This window comes from Ostrea edulis, chromosome 1, assembly GCF_947568905.1.
Source record: "Ostrea edulis chromosome 1, xbOstEdul1.1, whole genome shotgun sequence".
Lineage (NCBI taxonomy): Eukaryota > Metazoa > Mollusca > Bivalvia > Ostreida > Ostreidae > Ostrea > Ostrea edulis.
The window spans coordinates 98,401,479-98,420,259 of record NC_079164.1 but is presented as its reverse complement, the minus strand read 5'-3'; the positions used below and the strand labels follow the sequence as shown (position 1 = coordinate 98,420,259).

At 36.0% G+C, this 18,781-nt stretch overlaps 1 protein-coding gene across 3 annotated transcripts; it reads right to left on the bottom strand.

Moving 5' to 3' along the window:
- Positions 1–7,121: 7,121 nt before the first annotated feature.
- LOC125671385 (uncharacterized) lies at positions 7,122–16,676 on the bottom strand. Of its 3 annotated transcripts, XM_056139962.1 has the most exons (6): positions 16,543–16,668; positions 15,638–15,706; positions 11,401–11,499; positions 10,619–10,760; positions 8,154–9,022; positions 7,122–7,578 (listed from the first exon to the last, which is right to left on the bottom strand). In XM_056139962.1, the coding sequence occupies exons 3-6, from the start codon at positions 11,458–11,460 to the stop codon at positions 7,324–7,326; spliced, it is 1,326 nt and encodes a 441-aa protein (XP_055995937.1). In that variant the 5' UTR covers positions 11,461–11,499; positions 15,638–15,706; positions 16,543–16,668; the 3' UTR covers positions 7,122–7,323. The 3 variants fall into 3 exon arrangements, with proteins under 3 accessions (XP_055995937.1, XP_055995935.1, XP_048763064.2); XM_056139960.1 differs by lacking the exon at positions 15,638–15,706 and having other exon boundaries at positions 16,543–16,676; XM_048907107.2 differs by lacking the exons at positions 15,638–15,706; positions 16,543–16,668 and adding an exon at positions 13,218–13,344.
- Between the last annotated feature and the right edge of the window lie 2,105 nt (positions 16,677–18,781).

Sequence of the window (18,781 nt, the reverse complement as noted above, 5' to 3'; positions counted from 1 at the left end):
TAGAAAACATTGTTTAATATTTTCCCATGAGTCAGAATAAATAATTTTCATTCATATTGAACTATTCACAGTTATAAATGATGTAATCTACAATGTTGTCTTGTTGGTCATTTTTTCTGAATATTTGCATAAAATGTCTTCATGTAGCAAGTAAGATTTTTTTTTTAAAAAAGGGCATAGTAAACAAACCCTAGCTTTATCAAAACGTCAAAATTTACCTTTGTTAAATCATCATGTTTTCATTGCATGTTGGGTGTCTGTAACATAATAGAATTTACGCTGCACGAATAAAGAACGAGGCATCATATCGACACGTGTCTCATGTTATGCGTGGTGAGGTTTAGTATTTATTATGTGATTATTCACACAAGGTAAATTTATTATGAAGAATATACTACCGTATCTTATATAATTTCCTAATACGTCGTAGTGAAAAATGAAGATAAGAAACAGTGATCAATCTCATAAATTCCATGAAGAAGAGAACACTACTAGTAGAAGAAGCACGGCGCTATGGATACACCAGACGATTATACTACTAGTAGAAGAAGCACGGCGCTATGGATACACCAGACGATTATACTACTAGTAGGAGAAGCACGCGGAATGGATACACCAGACGATTATACTACTAGTAGGAGAAGCACGGCGCTATGGATACACCAGACGATTATACTACTAGTAGGAGAAGCACGGACCTATGGATACACCAGAAGATTATACTTTTTAAGGGGCTTCACAATATGCTTGCTCCAGAGCACAATCTTTTATCTGTTTAAATGAAAATTAGCTGGTGAATGTCTATTAAAGTACATGTTATAAGATATCTACAAGTCATCATATTCAGTTACAGTCATCATATTCAGTTACTGTCTACAGCGATCTGGGAATTTATCAAGTTTTGAGACGTTCCCATGAAGATTTAACAATATTTTGCTTGATTTAAATAACGAAAGTCAACTTATTATGATATAATTAAAATACTTTGCATTGAGTGAACAATTTAATATAGATAGATATAAATTCATTTCGTTGTAGATAAATGTTTCAGGAAAAAGTGTGTGTCAATTGAATTTGGAAAACAGTCTTCACAAGAATAAATTATTAGAAATACATTAATTCATTTCGTTCAAAAGATTGATTCGTAAATATTTCATAGATCAATAAAACCATGCTTTGATTCAGCGAAAATCTTTTGACGCAGAATTTTCCATATAAACTGAAACAATCAACAAATTAATGATGGGAAATAGAACATCTGTATACAACACAGGTTGATAATTGCGCATCACATACCATCATGAAGTTGGTACATGTATATTTTACATAAAGTTTTATATTTCAATACAAACATCTGGGATCCGGGTTAGAGTAGATCTTCGTCAAATCAGAAAACCGATTGCTCATTCACTTAGGAAAGATTAACATCAAGTATGACACTTCCTGTTAATACAAAACATGCGAAATGTATTAACCATAATCAAACATGAAAAGTAATCCGAAATAAATAAATGACTGGCAGTACGTAATTTAACTTCAGATGTAATAAGATTGTTTTACAATCTGGGCTTGAATTAAATGCAACTCTACATAATAAAGTTATCAGATCTAAATATGAAAAAGAAGAACTTGATACATTGTCAGAATGGGTTAAAAGCATAAGAGGGATATTAAAATCCCGCATTAGACACATGAAAACAAAAGTACGTACCATCTATCCTTCTGTGTTTAGTAAACCAGAAGTGATAAAAGAATTAGATAGGTTACATGAGGAATATGTTTTGGTTCCAGCTGACAAAGCTAGTAACAACATTGTCTTTGTTTGTAAGGCTCATTATTACAACTGTATTTTAAACGAACTTGGCATTAATTCCACTTTTGGTAATCATACTTATACTCCAACTGCCCTTTCAAAAGACGAAATTCTTCAAAACCATGCTTCAGTTTTAGACACATTTAATATTCCAGTCAATGGGTCGAATGAATATGAGTTACCGTACCTATACTGGATTCCTAAACTACATAAAAACCCTTACAAACAAAGATACATTGCTGGATCCAGTAAGTGCTCTACCAAGCCCCTATCTTTGCTCCTCACGAAAATGTTAACAGCTGTGAAGGAGAAACTTCATACTTACTGTGCGACTACATATGCCAGAAGTGGTGTTAATCAAATGTGGATTCTAAAAAATTCTAAAGAACTTTTAGTAAACTTGAAATCACAGAATTTTTCCCAAATCAATAACATTAAAACCTATGACTTTTCAATACTATACACGACCATTCCTCACGATAAATTAAAGACTAGACTTTTTGACATCATAGACAGTTGCTTCTTCAACAAAAACGGAAAACGGAAATATTCATATCTAGTGATCAGTCATTCAAAAACTTGTTAAACACCACTCTGATTCCACGCACAAGTACTCTGAAGTTGAAATAAAAAATATGCTAGAGTTCCTCATTGACAATATCTTCGTGGTCTTTGGTGATCAGGTCTTCCAACAGTCTGTTGGAATTCCCATGGGCACGAATTGTGCTCCTTTGTTAGCTGACCTGTTTTTATATTCATATGAAGCAGAATTTATTCAAAAACTTCTACGTGAGAAGAAAAAATCTCTCGCTGTGACCTTCAATTCGACTTTTAGATATATCGATGACGTTTTGTCTATCAACAATGATAGCTTTCATACATATGTCGATTTGATATATCCCTGTGAGCTGGAACTAAAGGACACCACAGAGTCGTCCACTTCTGCTTCATACTTGAATATTTTATTAAAAGTAGACATTAACGGCAAACTGACAACTCAACTGTATGACAAACGGGATGATTTCAGCTTCTCCATCGTCAACTTCCCACATTTATGTAGCAATATTCCATTATCACCTGCATATGGTGTTTATATATCTCAACTGATTCGATATGCAAGAGCTTGTTCTGGGTATAGTCAGTTTTTAAATCGAGGTAAGCTACTGACAAACAAGTTGATGGTACAGGGATTTCAACAGTCTCGATTGAAGTCAGCATTTCGCAAATTCTATGGTCGTTATAACGATCTAGTTCGTCAATACAACCTCGCATTGGGTCAAATGCTGTCTGACGTGTTTCATACCCATTGTTAAGCCGTTCTTGGCACACTGATTTGACTGCGGATAACTCCATTTACCTGATCAGGATATGGGGCTCACGGCGGGTGTGACCGGTCAACAGGGGATGCTTACTCCTCCTAGGCACCTGATCCCACCTCTGGTGTGTCCAGGGGTCCGTGTTTGCCCAACTATCTATTTTGTATTGCTTGTAGGAGTTATGAGATTGATCACTGTTCGTTATCTTCACCTTGCATCCACCACATTACTAAATGAAAGGTGAAGATAGCGAAGAGTGGTCCAGCTCATGACTCCTACAAGCAATACAAAATAGAGAGTTGGGCAAACACGGACCCCTGGACACGCCAGAGGTGGGATCAGGTGCCTAGGAGGAAAAAGCATCCCCTGTCGACCGGTCACACCAGCAGTGAGCTCAATATCTTGATCAGGTAAACGGACTTATCCGTAGTAAAAATCAGTGTGCCAAGAACTGTCTAACAAAAGAATCTGCGGACTTTAAACGTGACTTTTGAAACCCCTGCACCATCAACTTGTTAGTCAGCAGCCTGACTCGATTTAAAGCATGATCACACGCAGAACAAGCTCTAACGTAGCGAATCAGTTGAGAGATATAAACACATGGAGATGCTCAAATCTTCCCGTTTGCCATACAGTTGAGTTGTTAGTTTGCTGATAATATATACTTTCAATAAAATATCTAAGTATGACACGGAAGTGGACGACTCTGTGGTGTCTTTTATTTCGAGTTCACTGGAATACATGGAATCGACATATGAATGAAAAATAGTATTGCGAATTAATAATACGTCGTCGATATATCTAAATGTCGAATTGAAGGCCAAAGCAAAAGTTTTTTCTTCTCATGTAGAAATCTTTGAATAAGTTCTGCTTCATAAGAATATATAAACAGGTTAGCTAACAAAGGAGCACAATTTGTGTTCATGGGAATTCCAACAGACTGTTGGAAGACATGATAACCAAATACTACGAAGATAATGTCAATGAGGAACTCCAGCATATTTTTTATTTCAATTTCAGACTATTTGTGCATGTAATCAGAATGGTGTTAAACAAGGTAGTTTTTTGGTTGACTGATCACTAGATGCAATGTGAAGATAACGAACAGTGATCAATCTCATAACTCCTATAAGCAATACAAATACATGTAGATAGTTATAGATAGATAGATGAATATTTCCGTTTTCCATTTTTGTTGACAAAATGGTCTATGATGTCGAAAATTCTAGTCTTTGATTTATCGTGAGGAATGGTCGTGTAAAGTGTTGAAAAGTTATATAAAATTCTAGTCTTTGATTTATCGTGAGGAATGGTGAGGAATGGTGAGGAATGGTCGTGTAAAGTGTTGAAATGTTATGTGTTTTGATGTTGTTGATTTGAAAAGTTTTGCGATTTCAAATGTACTAAAAGTTTTTTAGAAGTTTTTAAATTCCACATTTGATTAACAAAATTCTGGCATATGTAGTCGCACAGTACGTTTGAAGTTTCTACTACACAACTGTTGATATTTTCGTGAGGAGCAAAGATAGGGACTTGGTAGAACACTTACTGGCTCCTGTAATGTATCTTTGTAAGGATTTTCTTAAGTTTAGGAATCCAGTATAGGTACGGTTACTCATATTCATCCGACCCATTGACTGAGATATTAAATGTGTGTAAAACTGAAGAAGGGTTTTGAAGAAACGTGGGGTTAATGCCAAGTTCTTTTAAAATACAGTTGTAATAAGGAGCCTTGCAAACAAAGACAATGTTGTTACAAGCTTTGTCAGCTGGAATCGAAACGCATTCCTCATGTAACCTATCTAATTCTTTTATCACTTCTGGTTTACTAAACACGGAAGCACAGATGGTGCGTACTTTTGTTTTAATGTGTCTAATGCGTGATTTTAATATTCCTCATACTTTACATCCATTCTGACAATGTATCAAGTTCTTCTTTTTCATATCTAGCCCATCATCTGAGATAATCTTCAACAGACTTCATAATAAAGATGAAAATATGTCGCCAATTGAAAGACCGAGGTTCTTTGTATTTATGACCTTTTAGAATACGTTATTGGAGGTCCACATTTACACCTATATAAACATCACTAGTAATGACATGTGCAACTTAACTATTGTAGCAAGAAGACGAAGAACAAAAACACGTAGGTGGGTTAAGTGTACTGCAAAGTTGTTTATAATTAAAAAGTTTGGATGCAATAGTAGAAGTATAGCTGTAGGATATACAGGATGTAGACTTGAACTTGAAATAAGTTGGAATACACGACTGAATTCTGTTATGACGAAGAATGTTGCTTATGTAGACGGTATCTATTCCTTTGTTTGTAAATTTGAGCTTAAGGAACTGACGGCATGATTCGGAAGGAATATCATCCATGACCTGTTGTGGTTTAAAAAGCCTGTGATTGGCAACATCCATGATCATAGAGTTCAGTCTATATTCAGGTGTTGAAAAATCCAAGTATAGACTAGCTGTGGCTTCTTGAAATAACTTATGTAAACTCTCAATGGAACAGAGTAGTTTTATGCGAATATGATGTGGACCTCATTTTCTGTTGACGTAGGGTAAAAGTGAATCAAACGTTACATCATTTATCTTGGTCTTTTATATTAACGAGGTACATGACTGTGTTTCCCTCTTTGAGTATTTGGAAAGTGTCACATCACATTGACGTTATTTCCTTGTGGACTGGTTAAAGTTTCCACATCATATACATTATTATTACATCCATATCAGAATGCAGTACTCAGAGTCCTGATACATTGATCTTCTCGTTGTTCATGAATAGGGGTACGTAATGTTGGATTGTTTGTGTGATGGTAATCCCCCCCAATCCTGACCTTCGTGGACAAGATTGAGTGTTCCGGTAAATTGAAATGCTTGTGCAGATGTTGGTTACCGTCATGATTTATTCGATATCTGTGCCCCGATATTCTTTTATTAAATGATCCCTTAGTCTCCCCCACATTATTAAGCCATATAGGTTACACTCAATAGCGTAGACAACGTTAGAAGATTTACAAGTCAAATTATGAAGTTTTGGTACAGAAACTACGTCCGGTGTAATAAGATCTAAATGAATTTCTAGTTATCAGTTTATTTATCTACTATCTACCACACATGACAAGAATTCAAAGCAGTTTCCCTGGATGGCAATTTTGAAACTAGGTTGCACTAGAATACAAGGTTTCTGTGGTACTTCTCTTCAGAGTCAATGTTACAAGGGCAATTTTCTAACCAGGTTACAATAGGAAAAAGGGTTACTGTAGTACCTCTCTTCAAGGTCAGGGTTACACAGGTTGCAGGGGTTCAGGGTTACAAGCTTGGTTACGAGGGTTACAAACCCTACTACTTTTTAAATTCAGGGTCACGAGAGTTACTGACCTTTGTTTTAAAACTTATTTCTCTTCAAAGTCAGAGTTACAACTCCTTAAAGTGGGTGTTCAGAGACAGGTTTGTAACCTTCGTAACCCTTACTTTGAAAAGAGGTGGCTGTTGAGAGAAAGACTTGTAACAATTGTAACACTGACTTTGAAAGGAGATGGGTGTGGAGAGAAAGGTCTGTAACAATTGTTACCCTGACTTTGAAAAGAGATGGGTGTGGAGAGAAAGGTCTGTAACAATTGTTACCCTGACTTTAAAAAGAGATGGGTGTGGAGAGAAAGGTCTGTAACAATTGAGAAAAAGTCGTAAGTGAAGTAAGAGTTTGTAACCTTTGTAACTCTAGTATCCCTTCCTAAAAATAGATGTGGATATTTATGGATAAAATGCTACTGCTTTGTAGAACTATAAAACATATATACATGTGTGTTTCCTATGCTAAAGAGGACAAAAAGATTTTCCCTATTGTAACCTAGTTGCAAGACTGCCACTCGGGGAAATTGCTCTCATTTCTTAACATATCTAAGTACATGTATATCACAAGCTTTACATTTTGAGATCGAGTGCATGAGATCTGTAAAGAGAATCATTAAAAATAACTCGTAAAGGAACTTAACAGTCTTTAATTTGGGTATAAAAATCATCTTCATTTCACCTCAACAATTATGAATGATGCACATATCTAATTAATTAATGTATTATACGAAACAAATTTCAAGAAAAAAAACCCTGAAATTGCCAAATTTACGTATATTTATTGAATGGTTTCTTTTCGAATACGTAAAGTTCTTCATTATGACTATGACTCATCAGACATTGTATTCAAATTGAGCTTGGCCATTTCTATCTTTTATCATACAGGAAAGCTGCATTAGGGAAATGTAACGATCTCTGAATTGGTGTAGATCTTCCCGATAGGTATATTCCGCCTCTAATCGTTCATTCCAGTCCGACATCGATGTTGTCTTCACCATACTCAGTGTTAGATTACCTTCTCCACCGGCATCATTGTTACAATCTAATGAGACACCTATCGCCCCCTCCACCACTATAGATACACGAATCTGGAATTACACAAACTATAGATACACGAGTCTGGAATTACACAAGTAAACTATAGATACACGAGTCTGTAATTACACAAACTATCATCCCGTTTGTCATACAGTTGAGTTGTCAGTTTGCCGTTAATGTCTACTTTCAATAAAATATCTAAGTATGAAGTAGATGTGGACGACTCTGTGGTGTCCTTTATTTCACAGGGATATATCAAATCGACATATGAATGAAAGTTATTGTTAATAGACAAAACGTCATCGATATATCGAAATGTCGAATTGAAGGCCACAGCGAGAGACTTTTTCTTCTCACGTAGAAGTTTTTGAATAAATTCTGCTTCATATGAATATAGAAACAGGTCAGCTAACAAAGGAGCAGAATTCGTGCCCATAGGAATTCCAACAGACTATTATGTGAGCGTGTATGTATTCCAATTACTTTTTTTTAATTATCTTTCTATGTGTGTATTCCATTCATTTTCTATGTGTGTGCGTGTGTGTATTCCATTCATTTTTACGTGTGTGTGTGTGAGTATTCTATTCATACCAAACTACAGTAAACTATAAGCTATACTGCATACCAGGTTTAAAGTATTTTCTAAAATTGTGCTCAGGTCCCATCGGATTCTTGGTTTTAGGTTTACTTCCGTGTACGGTGAGAAAGCCAACTGCATGTCGTTATTCTGTATCAGGCATGAGTAGTTTCCCTCTAATTCTTTCGATGCATGGCGGTAAGTGACGTAAGACGATGACCAAAGTGGTGATGTAATTTGATCAGACTTTCTGATGTTTCCTCCGTCCTTATGCATTGTAATGGGAGGAGGATTTCTACCTATGGCATCACAGGCTATTGTGAATGGTTCTCCTTCCAAAAGCTCTAAATTCGGGCGGGGTCTCAGAAATTTGAACTCACCTTCTGTTTTTGTTTTGCTGATATCGTGAAAAATTCTGAATGATGTTCTAGAAACGACACCACTAGAAATAAAAGTGAGAGAGCTAAACAGGAATAAAAAATTCTTTTTCACGACATCCTTGGAAATGACAACATGTGCTTTTGCATTTGTTCCTCGCTCCAAGGTGAGATTAACAAACTTCGATTTCCTTCTGTCATCAAGCATTTTGAATTCAACTACGTCAGATGTGTCGCTTTCAAAAGTGCCACAGACGCCTACATCCATGTACCAGGAGCCTCTACGATCTAGTTCCGGTATGCAGTGAAAGGTAGCATTTACTGAGGACTCAGAAATTTCAGAAAATGATGGCCGACATGTTGATATGTTGTTATTTGTTGTTCCATCTTCTGCTTTTATATTTATCGCAAATGTTGTTACCACATCGTCATCATGAAGTATAGTGAAATCTACAGACTGTACAAACACATTGGTTTCCAAAGTGAATACGGTAGTATTATCCAAATGTATGTACGATGTGCCAAACATGCTGTCATTTGCTAAAAAATAGGAAGTGAAATAAAAAAAAAAATGACTTGGAATTAATTTGCACAAAACCTTTTCATAAAAGGAAGCAGTGGGAAATCATATTTCCTCTTAATAAATATTCTTTTTCTAGGAAATTATTGGCAGGTTCGAACAATATCCTAATGTAAGACAGTATACATATTTCCCTTCCACCTCTATGTCCGATATTTCTTTACTGCATAGACGGATCCAGGAATTCGTGAAAGGGGGTCTAGCACTTGATCTTTTAGGTACTTTTCACAACATCTACCCCTACCCTATTTACACCCTTTGCTTGTGTAATAACATCTTAGGAAGATCTTGAGACAGTTTTTTATTCATGAAAATGCTTCTTCGAACCCGGCATTACGTTAAACGTAAGACGCGAAAATATAGGTAACGACTGTTCCTTCGCCAAGCGCTTGGCATTAGAAGAGAAAGTTACGGGTCTTTTGCAATATGACCTTACCCGGAAGTCCGAGATCACGGTTTGCTTTGGCACGTTAAATATCCCTCACTGTTAAAGCCAAAATGACCACAGATAGGTCAAAGTTTGTAGAGCTGGTGAGTTTCTACACGAGTGAAAGATTCTTGAATGGGAAGTAAAGCAACGTACAAAACATTTCATAGAGAAGTATAGAACAAACCAGTGATTACATTTGTTAAAAAATAAATTATGCATATTGAACTCGACGGAAAAAATACAGAAGACGAACCCGATAGTATTGCATAAAGAGAATACCAATGAAATTACATTCTTTCAGAAAGAACAGATAGAATAGGAAAATGTCCAACCTTCAAAATGCTGCAATTTTCTCAAACAGCAAAAATATAACCTAGTATATATTTACATTTGGTTGGAAAGTGATATTGTATGCAATATATACATAACAAGTAAACATTCCATTCTTCATAATTTTATCCAATATTACCCATGAAGAAAAATCATTCTGGGGATCATTTACTGATGAGAACAATTAGAGTTTTTATGTTCACGTATCGAAAATTGGGGCATATTGGTTTTTCCTATTTGTCTGTTCTTTGATATTGCTTATACAACAATGTACCTTTTGAATGGTGAGTGATATTGCTTTCATATCTTATTTCTGCATTTCTTGTGAAAAGACCCTTTTTGGTGCCAAAGTTTTGACATTGTTACCCTTACTTTGGAGTTTTCAGAAATGTTAACCTGGGAAATATCTTCTCAACTGTTTAAGGTAGGATTTTCATATTCAGTATAATTACAGATTTCTTATGACAAGACCTTTCTTTACATCCCATGATCTTTGACCTTGAACTTAGAGTTTAACCAAATTTTCAGCTTGCGTATGTTTTTACCGGAGCATGATGATGCGACTTCTATTTATAGATTGGAATCTAAAGGATGGTATGTTGCTTCGGGGAGGGAGAAGTCAGTTTGTGCATGCATGAGTACATGCTTATCTGGATCGGCAATGTTTTGTAAACAATGGACAAGAGATTGTTCTGTATAGGTTGTGAAAACAGTATTAAAAATAACAGTTTCTTTTAGACTTTTTCCTGACATTAGTCAAAACGAAAGAAAAAAAAACCACCAAGAAAGTAACAACCTTGTGCATTGAACATAGCGTGGTCCACTAGCCAAACAGTCTTGTCAGATGACGTCACAAACAATTCCAACTGTATGCCGACGTCATTACCAGAAGTTGTTTTACTGGCGAAGATAAGCGAACGTCCAGGCCCGTACGATTTCTATAAATAACAGTTCTAAAAAAGTGAACAGAACTTGATTTGTATATCGTAAATCAGTTCCTGGACCCTGGTTTCTGTACAGTGCGTGTAATTATGTTAGCGGGGTTCATACTTTAGCGTCATTGATAGTGTAGCAAGAACACTAATTAATGAGTGCGCTAATATGAACATTTCTATTTATCCATTATCAACACAGAACAAACACTAAATCGTGATTACGCCAAATACCGAACCAGATCCAATTGAGCCAATAAAATAAGTATACATAAAACCTGTTTTCATGATATCCATGGTCATTGTGATCTCTCGTAAATTGAAATAATAATGAATTCTTTCAATGCATAATTTTTTGTCATGTTACTGTTTTGACAAATGCTTTTTAAAGATTTTATCTATGATTTTAAAGTACGTTCACGCATGTTCCGTGCAATATCAATGTGTTAAAACAATTCATGAATAATACTATATAAATTCCCTTCGTAATTCTATAATTTATATCAAAGTAGTATATGATTTACATTACTCTGTAATTGATATCAAATTTCAATAAGATATCAGTACATAACAAATTAAAATGCCAAAAAGAATCATAAAATTTCAAACTGAAAAGATTGCTTAGAATGTACAGATTAGAACGCACCTCAGAAGTTTGTTTACTGCTGTTGGTTTCAGGCAATTTGGATAGCACTTCCTTTAACATATTCTTTATTTCCACGTGGTCAGCCTTCAGATCTTGAATCTGTAAAAAGACAGCTCATGTTCAAAGACGACAAAACAAAAGCAGATTCTTTGAAGACCTCTAGGCAATTTCTCAAAATAATTTTCACTAATCAGATTTAAAACAAAATGAATCAACACTATTTCCTGTGGAGATCCGGGTTAGAATAGTTCCTAAGTACCCTTTGCTTGTCGTTAGAGGTGACTAAATGGCGCGGTCTTTTGAATGAGACCGTAACAACCGATATAACGATCCCGTAAGTGCCGAGCTTAAGCCAAAATTTTTCTGCCCTTCACTGGCAATGGTGACGTCTCCATATGAGTGAAATCTTCTCGATCGCGACGTTCAACAATATACAACCAACCAACCATTTCAGTTTCTGCGGTTTGATCCGTATTCAAAAGGGTTGTGGAGGAATGTAGTAACTTGTCCTTTAGTGGAGTATTCGGTTCTTCATTTTGTGTACAACATTCAAACCATTGATACATATCAATCTAGCAGATATCACATTACCTTTAAAAACAATTTGTTCCCAGTGGTTGCCAAGGTTTCAGGCTAAAAACCAAGGTCACAATTAGGAAAACTCTGATAATTATAATAATAGGAAGGCGCGTTCGATGCATATATTACATGTATACAGGCTAACTGAATATGTCTGCAAGTAAAGTTAGTCAAGAATGCACACAGAATTCGATATATTCGTTTTACACAGGGATGGACACTAATAGTCTAAATTGTACACGTCATTTTAGAAACATTAACCGCGTTAATCTGTATGTCATATCAAACTTTGAATTCTATATTTTTTTTCCATTTCTATTGTATATTTTTTTCATTTGTAATGTATAATTGTTTCCATTTGTCTTGTATATTTTTTTCATTTGTATTATATATATTTTCCATCTGTATTATATAATTTTTCTATTTGAAATTGTATAATATTTATTCGTAATTAGTATTTTTTTCTTTTGTGTTCTATCCGAGGGATTTTTTCATTTTTTTTCTAAAGGATGTCATTGGTTAAATTTTAGCCTGTATCGTGTTGAAAACGAGCAAAATTTGCGAATGCTCAACCACAACATAAACTGGTTTCCATGCAGTACTAGTTCCACAAGAGGATGATAAGGGAGAGAAAGTTCAGTAAAATATGTAGATACATATATACATGTACATGTAGCTTCTGAAAAATTTGATAATCGAATTGATTATGGTTTCAAGTTTAAACCAATGCACGCTTTGGTAATAAACCAAAATAAACAACCCCTCGTATAGAATACAAATGAAGTTATACAATACAAATGAAAATTATACAATACAAACGAAAATGTTTACAATGTAAAAATAGAAACCCCACACAATACATAGTTATAAAAAAAACATGCAATAGAAGTGGAAAAATCATACAACAAAAATGGAAAATCTAGAATACGAATGAAAACAAAATGCGATACAAATGGAGAATATAGAAAACAAATATATTTTTCTTTTACAATACAAATGATAAATTATATAATACCAATGAAATAATATGCAAAAAAACCCCAATACAAATGGAAAATATACAATACAGATGGAAAATTTTGATATTGCCATAAAATTGAAAACTAACTCTTTATCATTAGTATGAGTGAAATATTCTCGAGAGGGGCGTTAAACAATATACAATCATTCAATTAATTATTAGCATCCAAATGTGTCAAATGCACCACGTTTCTCGTATAATTATTTACGTCACTTGCCTCTGTATAAACATCGCAGGACGTGAAGTGAAACCAAACGAAAATCAAAAATACACTTTTCCCCATCATTTCACCAAACCTATGTCCGAGGATATCGTGATATTAAGCTCGATCTACACGATGCATTATTTTTGTTGCAAACATTGACATTAAGTAGGTTATTGCGGATCCCGTTTCCCACAGTCATTTCCAATTCAAAGTTTAATGACAGCATAATTACTCATAGTAATAGGTACATCCACATTTACACAACCCCTAGAATGATTATCAACATATGGTACGAATTATGTGTATTTAGAAATTACAATAATATAATAGAGACGATTGTTTAAGTTATAATTGATGGTGTATGCAGGCACCGGTTATAATAGAGACGATTGTTTAAGTTACAATTGATGGTGTATACAGGCACATCTAGTGTGAGGGGTGGGGTGAATGGTGGACAACCATTAGACAAGTTTACTTCACAGTTGTCGAAAATTTTTGACAAACAAATTGCACCAAGTAATCTAGAAACAAATTTAGGTGTTCGTCCTTCACAACAATCAAACGAGGTGTAAGTCAACCGGTATACATTATTTGCATCTGAATGTAAGTAACTTTGCAATTGTAAAAATAACACAAAATGAACAGTGTAAAAAAAAGCAGGTCCCCTGGCTGTCCTCCTCCCCTACCAATTCAGCTGAAGCGGAAAGCTGTATTTCTTATATTATCCTTATCGCGAGAGTTATCGCCCTTGTCATTTTTAATTGCTTATTAGACAAACTCAAATAAATATTTCATGATGGTTAGTTTTGAATTAAAGTACATACAATTATAATCATTGTGTGTTTTTATGGTAGATTCTATAAAGATTGGCCAGTTTGGGTATGAATAGTATTTTGTTTTAATTTGTAAGTACTTCGGAACATATGTAGTACTGTGAATATATATCATTTTTCTACACGATGGATTGAGACTGGATGGATTTAGAGGTAACATTCGACCAACACTGCAAGATATGTTTAAGAGTGCGGACTGCCGTACTCGCGTAGTAAGTCTTAATATTACGTGTGTGATCATTCCTGCTTAATACTGTCAGAGTATGTGGTCAAACCCTGTTCTGGATTTGGAATCTGTTAGCTACAAGTGTGCAGACATCCCTGCTTGTTGCTGCGCAAGATCAAGGGTGAGGACATCCCTGCCTGTCTTGTGGTAGAGCTCTGGTGTGCGAACATCCCTGCCAGTGTCTCTAATTAGAACCGGTATTTAGAGAGTGATAAATGTGAGGTCATTACTGCGCAAGAGCTGGTGTGCGGGCATCTCTGATTGTCCCTTGTGGAAGTGCGTGTGTGGAATTCCTTGCCAGTGCACTTGTTCGCTACCAGTCAATATATCCTATATAGGCGCAATACAACTGAATAAGTCTGCGCATTGTACATATTTGCAGCATCTCAGGGGTATCCGTTTCTATCACGGGTACGAGCCCGCGGGGGTTCACAGTCAGTGACCACCCCCCCCCCCCCCCCCACCCCTTACACGTTACACAGCGTTCCTGGTATAAATGTTTATAGCGTTAGCAGACCTATGGTTTTCTTTCAAAACAATGGCAGAAGAATTTTGGTATTCTTCATTTTCTACAGGTTGGTTTGATTCAATAACCAAACATCCATATGTGCTGCTGTTTTAAGTCGTATCTGCAGTTTCATCGTTTAGCTTTTTTCTCACTTCGAATGTCTCAGTTGAAATTATTCATTAATCTGATAAGAGGACTGTTCCGTGGATAAAGGCATTGGTTTATGGATAGTTGCATAGATTGTTAGACATATTTTCATTCACAGCTGCACATCAGAGAGTCGTGATACCTAACTGGACTATTCTTACTGTCTAAACAGGTGATCGCTTCATGCAACGATGAACGAACGCACCAAATGTGTAAGTGCAATACATCCGGGGAATAAACGAAATAATCCAGCTTTTATATCCCGTATTCAACTGCGAAATTTTGTCACGTAAAAATCGTGATATGCGTGGATCTTTATGCCTAGCACTTAGTCTTACGTCGAATTTGATTTTATTTTCTCTTTCTGTCGGTATACTAGGTACACCACTAGCTGCAGAACTGTAGGTCTCTGAGAAAATAGCTAAGTACATCACCAGCTATAGGTAGAGTACCGCACATTTAGACCTCAGCGAGATTCGTCGAGGCTGGATATTAGGACTAATGCCACTTCCGAATCTCAGACCAGTATCACACAAAGTGATTCAGAAAATCTTGCCTGAACTTCGGCCGCTTAGTGCGATTAAAAGGGTACCTGCAAACTGCGAAACGAAATCTACCGAAATGAAACGAAACTTGCCGAAACGAAACGAAACCCACCGAAACGAAACATACGTAAATTACTTTATTATTACACAATGCTGAACCCCTTTCAATATACCTGATCAGTTTATCAATTAAGTTCAAAGACTGGTGATGAAGTGTTGTCGTTTATTCATCAACGTAAGAACTGAAACATACAAATGATGTATAATGTATACACATTGTTATGCGACAAAATAAAGTGACAAATCATCACACTTGACTAGTAAAGTTATAAACACTTAGAATAATATTGACTACAAAAATGACATTCACATTCAATTAATTGACATGACTTAGAGAAAACTGCATAATTTCATACTAAATTCTTCAAGTACATTTACGCTTCAAATCATGTATAAACTGGACAAAGGGAGTTAACTCTAATTTGTAAATAATCAAAATTCTCTGCATAGGCTTGATGCTCAATACTTCAATATTTGTGTACTATAATCAGGGCCGTAAATTACATGGAGGCGGAGGAGGCAGCTGCCTCCTCCAACTTTTGAGCCAAAAAAAATTAAAATTTAAAGTTCATTAGAATTTATGTTGTTTCTAATAACTAAGAACATGATACCTCCCTTAAAAAGCATTCCAAATCTTTCTTTTAGAATGAGTTAGTCAAGTAACATCTTAGAAGGCCCTAGAATCAAGGATTTTGCACGAAACGTGTTCAGTGTGCACAAAATGTGCTCAGCGTCTGGGGGCCTGGGCGGCTCCCAGACCCCCGCCTAATTTCCTGCCTCCTCCAAATTGAAGGTTAATTTACGGCCCTGATAATATGTTCATTAATTCGTTAGATCATAGTAAAACGTTTGCAAAATAGATGTACAAAGCTACATAACTAAGTACAGCAAATCTCATGGACGATTAAACATACACGTCACACAATGCGCGCCATGTGTTTACCACACGATACTACAGAACATGTAGGCCTAATATCAAATCTGGTGCAGAACATCATATAATAAGATATCAAATTACCTTGTTCTCTCTCTGACCAAACTGCGAGGAAGTTATGACTAATGTAACAAAAAATGGATATCGCACGTTGTGTGTTACGTTATCTGTACGTTATTTCAACAAGCTCCGGTCAGCTAAGTATATTCCGTTACGCTACTATTCGAAAGTAGTCCCGGAGAATTGACACTGCACGGAGTTCGATATTTCAATCCACAACTAAATACTGATACGGAACCGATAAAAATGAACAGTTGCGGAAATGTACAATTCTACTGTGTGCTAAGACATGTAGCATTGATTTTTGTTTACAATGATTATTCTAACATTAAACAAAATGACATAACAGAAATTTAGGCAAAAATGGCTGACATTTAAAATGTTAAAAACAATATTTAAGTATGAAGCAGATGTGGAAGACTGGGGTGTCTTTTATTTCGAGTTCTTGATCTTGCACGGAACGCTGAGAGAGAGATTTGTACGGAACGGTGAACGATTTCCACGGAACGGTGAATAATTTCCTTGGAACGGTGAATGGTTTCCGCAGACCGAAACAGTACGATTTAGAGATGTAGTAGCACGCATCATGGTCTGTAGGTGTAAGGTATTTGCACTGACTATACTGTTCCATGTCGATTGATGGGCTGATCTTGGTGCACTGGTTTGGTTGCGAATGGTCGGGATACAGGACTCACGGCGGGCGTGACCGGTCGACAGGGAATGTTTACTCTTCCTAGGCACCTGAACCCACCTCTGGTATATCCAGGGGTCCGTGTTTGCCCAACTTTCTATTTTGTGTTGCTTATTGGAGTTACGAAATTGATCACTGTTCGTTATCTTAGCCTTTTATAGTTTAGATTCGCACCTGATCAATTCCAGGGTTTGGGGTGAACTATAGAAATGTAGATAAAAACTATATTTATATATAAATGATTTCCTATTGATTGTACTAATGATTCTAGTGACCTGCCAAGTTTACAGACACTGCCTTACCTTACCTAGGTTGTAATCATATATTTAATAATCACTACAATATTCAATTTATTGGGAGGTCTTAATTTTCAAATGAAATGTTGCGCCCTGTCGCCCTCTGATTACCACATATAGGCCTACTGTGTTCTATCTTGTTCAGGACGGACAGTATAAAAAAAATAGCCAACTTTATTTAATGTGAGATTTACACTAATGTAAATATAAGAAATGCATGTTTCAAGGTGACAGGGAGTTAATAGGATATCTAAAGTGAAAAGCTGAAGCGGACAAGAAATTTTGATCAGGGTACCTGTAAAGTGCGAAATGAAATTGAAACGAAACGAAATCTACCGAAACGAAACTTACCGAAACGAAACCTGCCGAAATGAAGCAAAAGGAAATCTAACAAACAGAAGGAAACGAAACTGTATAACCGAACTCGTTGATTGTAATAAAAATGGTATCGACAGGCATCTCGAGGTCCCTGTCAAAGTTATCACATCTATTTATCATGTGATATTTCGGGGTTGACTGGTATATTTTTAAGCGGTCCATTGGTTAGCATCAAACATTGTGTGAAGAAACTGGTGTCTGAGAAAGTTGAAAAGCTCGGAGACGTGTAGCATCTTATTTTTATCTCTAACTGCTTATAGGTACGAGTACTTTCAATTATGGAAAAATTATATAGTACCATATTATCAGGGCGGATCCAGCAATTGAGGTTAGGGAGCGCGATATCATAAAGCAGAGGGTCGGGGCGCCTTAAGGCCCCCAGTGGGTCCAGGCACAGGCAATTATATCGCTTGGGTTCGAATGTACTATCAAAGAGTGCACATGTAATGTGAACTCAAGCGTCACGATTGCCCGTGGGTCATGGGTTGAAGGCCCCGGAAGCTCCTGGATTTTACAGATTTTATAGGAGTTTAAATATGTCTCCTGTGTAGTCATTTTCTGTCAGTTTTAATGATGTGAAATTATGAAAATGACACAAATTTTACGGTTGTATCTTTTATATATAAAAAAAAAATTCTCCCAATGAAAGTAACTCAATAAATAAGCGATCTTGTCATTTATTTCTCTGAGAGTGGGAAAAAATATTGCTTCTTTTATCGGTTTTTTTTTTTCTGGACAAGAGACTATGATTTACCTTTTTGAAAATTTTAGGGGAGAGGAGCCGCCGGGTGCGCCCCCTTAAATCCGTTACTGATTATATGATTACAATTCGGTTAGAAATTATCAAATCCCAAATCCTGGCTATCAAAAATTGTACATGAGAGAAGCGAGGTCAACA